The following is a 4400-nucleotide window of genomic DNA, read 5'->3' as shown; positions in this document are numbered from 1 at the left end:
GCACAGGTTTCCCAGAGAGGTGGTGGATGCCCCATCCCTGGAAACATTCCAGGTCAGATTGGACGGGGCTCTGAGCAACCTGATCTAGTTGAAGATGTCCCTGCCCACGGCAGGGACAAGACGACCTTTAGAGGTCCCTTCCAACCCAAACTATTCTATGATTCTAAAGATCTTTCTGCCCCCACACCCCCTTTGCTTGAGTGAAGAGTGATTTACTATTATAAGGCTGGTCAAAAACCTTTGGACAGTACATGCCACTATCTTGGTGGTGGGGATTCTTCTCACTTTTAGAAAAGCCTGTGTTTTTTTTCAATTATTTGGGAAAAATATCCCCACATATCTTCCATGACTCAGTCACTATAGCCTTCCTTCTGACAAGGCAGCACGTCCTCCAAGACTCACCACTAACTGTCATCTGTATTTATTTATTTATTTTAAAGAAGACAGTTTTACTTGATACCTGTTTTTTCTTTTCCACCTCAGCCTGGACCTTCTCTGCCTCAGCCTTCTTTGTCGACTGTTTCATTAGTAAAATATTATGACGCATATCCTGGTCCATATTCTGCATGTAGAAGAGATGCAAGGCCAGGTTTTCAACCTGGGTCTGCATTGCAGAAACTGGGGAGAAGTATGAGAAGTATGAGAGAAGTATGTTTGTAGGATACACTTTAAACAGAGATAAAAGGGAAAGAAATATAGAAGCACCCAAACCAAAACCTGCACACATACCAACTAAATCAGTCCTCCCTGAAATAAAAATTTACATCAGCTTTGGAGTATAGCTCCACAAGCAAAGCTAAAAATCTTGGTAAGATTCCCAGCACACAGAATCCCAGGAAATCAAAGAAGAGGCCTCAGGAGGCAGTGAATGCACTCCTCTGCCCCAAAACAGAACTGTCTCTTTCTCGGTCTGTAGAATGCTTCTCTAAGTTTTTCAATAACCTGCAAAAACTTTCTAGGCAATTTATTTTAATGCTTAGCTATCCTTGCCATTGCAATTGTTTTACTGCTATCCTATCCAAATGCCTGCAACACAAAAAGAATTAGTCAAGCCCATTTCTTCAGCTGGAATGGGCTGCCACATGGATGGTGCTTTCATACTCCTGGATGCCCCTAATGACCTACCACCCAATCTCATCACACCCTTACAGAGACACAGGCAAACATAACCGAGTGATGGGAATTTTCCTCCTGCTAAGTCACAGAACAGCCTACCTGCCAGGAACAGTTTTAGTTTTAGTCCTAAAGACCTTCTTAGAAGTACAACGTAGCAACATGGTCTTAGGAACAATAGAAATTATATGCCAACCAGGAATATCTGTGAAACTTTTCAATGAGTGCATTATTCCTGATTAATTTTACTGTATTTTTCAATCCCATGCTTGACTTATATCCAAATTAATTTCTCCACATAGTGCTAGAATTAGGAAACATTGCAAGGACTGCCTCAGTCACCTTTCTTGCGTTCATCATCTGTGTTCTGACGCATTTTCTTGTAAGTAAGCCTGAGGCCCTCCAGTTCCTCTTCCAAGTGCCGACGTGCTGTGGCCGTCTGAGAACGGTGGTCATGGCTCTTCTCCAGTTCCATCTGCAGATGGGCCAGCTGCTGCTGCGCTCCGTAAAGAATCACCCCAAGCTCTTCTCTCCGTACTTTGCCCTTCTTCGTTGCTGTCCTCTGCCAACACAAGAGGAAATCAGCTATCTCACTTCAGCTTGGACAGGGATGGGCTGCTGCGGGAAGGCAAAGAAAGAATGCCGTGTACCAGTTCCTGAAGCTCTAGGTTCACTTTTTCCATCTGCTTAGTAAGGTAGTTTTTCAGGGCAGCCTGGAATCTTCTCATCAGAGGCTGTGAAGAAGTATGATGTTGACAAACTTTAACATACTTGGGTAAATAAATTATGAAGAAACCTTACTGCTACTCCCATTATTAAATAAAACGTTATATTTTCTGCCATAGTCACTTGCATTCTTATTTTAGCTACACTCACTGTAACAAGTGAGAAGAGTTATATAGCGGGTATTTGTTGACATCAGAAAGTGACTACTGAGAACATTTGAAAGTCAGAAACATATGGGAAGAGCTACATCTGAGAACCCATCCACTCACTCTTGTTGCAAGTACTTGTCTTTCAGGAGTACTGAAGAGTATCAGGTTTGCCCACCATATTGCTCACTTCTGAACCTGCAACTTTGGGGTTGATATTGAGGCAGTAGACACATTCAGGACTCAGTACTTTTGCAAAAGCTATTTTTAAACATGTAGTTTTAGCATACAGCTAGGCCACTGCTTACAATTTACCTTGCGCGTTTTATACAAATAAAAATATCAAGTCTGCAAAGAAGAGTAAGATTTGAGGACTTCTCACATGTTCTGGATCCAAGACAACCAGTTCCGTTTCTTCTATGGTTTCTTTACTTCTTCTGCTTATTTCATGTTCCTCAGCTCCACGCTGCTGGCGTTCCTTTTCCCATCTTTGGTCACCACACTCACTAGTAAGCTGACCAAATTGCTCAAAGGCAGACTCTGAATAGAGAGAAATGGGTTATCCAATGTTAGCTGGACCAACCCCCCCCCCAAAAAAGAAAAAGATGAAGAAAAAGACTTAGATTTCATAGTATTATGCCTCCAGTTGCATTAACAATGAAAAGGAAGAAAGGGAGAAAACTAGAAACTGTGCTTGATAGATGGTATTGAGTATTGTACTGTTAATAAGGAACTGAATAATACCTGACTCTGTGCAGCCGTTCAACTCCACTGACAATGCAGATGCCTGCAGAGGAGCTCCTGAAGACGTGCGGGAAGGGTTTCCTCTGTCTGTTATTGGCTGCTCCATGTCACCCAATTCAGGAGGACAACTGTCTAATTCCACTTTGTCCGAGAAAGTCTCAGGAGATTTTTCCTGGAACATGAAATCCATCACCTGAAACAGCTTTTCAGTCTAACTCTATTTGCCCCTAAAAATCTGCTTATTTCTGTCATCATGAGACATGAACAATGCAGACAAAGAATCAACAAGAGGGCCTTGTTCTAAAATCAGCACGCAGAAATACTGGCAAAGCTGTGTCACTCTGGATTAAAAAAAAATAATAATTTTACACATATATAGCACAACAAAGGAACCTCTCCAGTTTTGTCAGAGTTTTTGTATACTTCGTGCTTGACCAATTAGCTTCTCTCTGTTCCAGTTCTGATTGGTTTTGTGTCTTCAGCAATAAAACTGCAACAGGAGAATTTGCAGTTACAAATACTGGTCATGCATTCTGTGAATAAGATTATATATATTACTATAGTGTCTCACTTCTGCAGAACCAACGAACAGCTCTGTAGCTCCATAGACTCCTCTTTCTGCTGGGGGAAACGTCTCTTCTTGGTCCTCCAGAGGAACAGACTCCTCCTCTTCATTGTCGTCCCCGTTCTCTGCCTCTATTGCCTAGCATACAACACAGGCAAAAAGCAGAATAGCGGCACTATAACGGGTTGTGTACTTTGTTTAATGTTAACGCTACAGCACTGTAACAACTGCCTTTTGCCACAGGGTACAGAAGTTTAATTTAGAAGTTTAATCTCATTCGCAAAAACGGTCACCCAGCTAGCATTAAGATAGGAAAGATCCTGACAAAAATTCTACACACCACTTTTAATTTCACATGTGTTTCTAGCTCACATCTGTTTAAAAAACAACGCCCTTAGGGATTTATTAAAGAAAGTCATCCAGCTTGCACTACATGTAGCAAACTATTCTCTTCTTTCTTTCTAAAGAGACACTGTTTTATTCCATATCATCATTTGCCAAATTATAAGACTGTGCAGTACCAATGGAAGAAAAAAAACTTATCACCAACAAACCTCAAAAAAAAAGAGCCTGAGTATGTGCATCTATGAAATGTGGATAACTTCCTTTTTAAAGTGTCTACAGCAGAAATGTGCTGTCTGAGAACTGAGAAACACCTACTTCAAGATGCTGCTGACACACAGGACAGTAACTAAATTTACTCTCTAGTGGCTTTTTTTAACATGCAGTGCAAGACTGCTCGCTTGTTTTACTTCTTCCTATTGAAACTGCTTCCACGAAGACATCGCTCTATAAGGAACGCATGGGAACATGCTGCCCCGTGAAAGTTTCAAAGGAAATCACCTCCATAGCGAGATGCGATGGAACTCTGATTATATCCCGCTCAGCGGAGCCGAATTCCACCCCAGATCCCTCTGCTGTGGCACCGGGGGCCTCCTCCATGGGGCTGGGGCTGGGGCTGGCCTCTGCCTGCAACCAGAGCGTCCCGCAGGAGACAGAGAGCGAATACCAGCCCAGCGCCCGGCTCCCAGGGCCCGTTACCCCGCCGTCTGCAGGCCGTCCCTCCGCCGCGGGGCTGGGCACAGGCACAACGCGGGACCGGGGAG

General features: G+C 43.1%; 1 protein-coding gene across 1 annotated transcript in view; it reads right to left on the bottom strand.

Annotated features, from left to right (window-relative positions):
* Nucleotides 1–4211, bottom strand: part of CCDC40 (coiled-coil domain containing 40) — a 13542-nt gene extending 9331 nt beyond the window's left edge. Inside the window, exons 1-7 of the mRNA XM_009276821.2 lie at nt 4138–4211; nt 3301–3432; nt 2730–2901; nt 2368–2525; nt 1764–1847; nt 1456–1675; nt 461–618 (exon numbers count right to left, since the gene is read on the bottom strand). Of these exons, the coding sequence (XP_009275096.2) occupies nt 461–618; nt 1456–1675; nt 1764–1847; nt 2368–2525; nt 2730–2901; nt 3301–3432; nt 4138–4143 (930 nt within the window). The 5' untranslated portion in view covers nt 4144–4211. The remainder of the gene's footprint in view (nt 1–460; nt 619–1455; nt 1676–1763; nt 1848–2367; nt 2526–2729; nt 2902–3300; nt 3433–4137) is intronic.
* Between the last annotated feature and the right edge of the window lie 189 nt (nt 4212–4400).

Source organism: Aptenodytes forsteri, unplaced genomic scaffold (assembly GCF_000699145.1).
Source record: "Aptenodytes forsteri isolate BGI_AS27 unplaced genomic scaffold, ASM69914v1 Scaffold34, whole genome shotgun sequence".
In the NCBI taxonomy this organism is placed as follows: Eukaryota; Metazoa; Chordata; class Aves; order Sphenisciformes; family Spheniscidae; genus Aptenodytes; species Aptenodytes forsteri.
The sequence above is the reverse complement of the archived record's forward strand: the minus strand, read 5'-3'. Positions and strand labels throughout refer to the sequence as shown.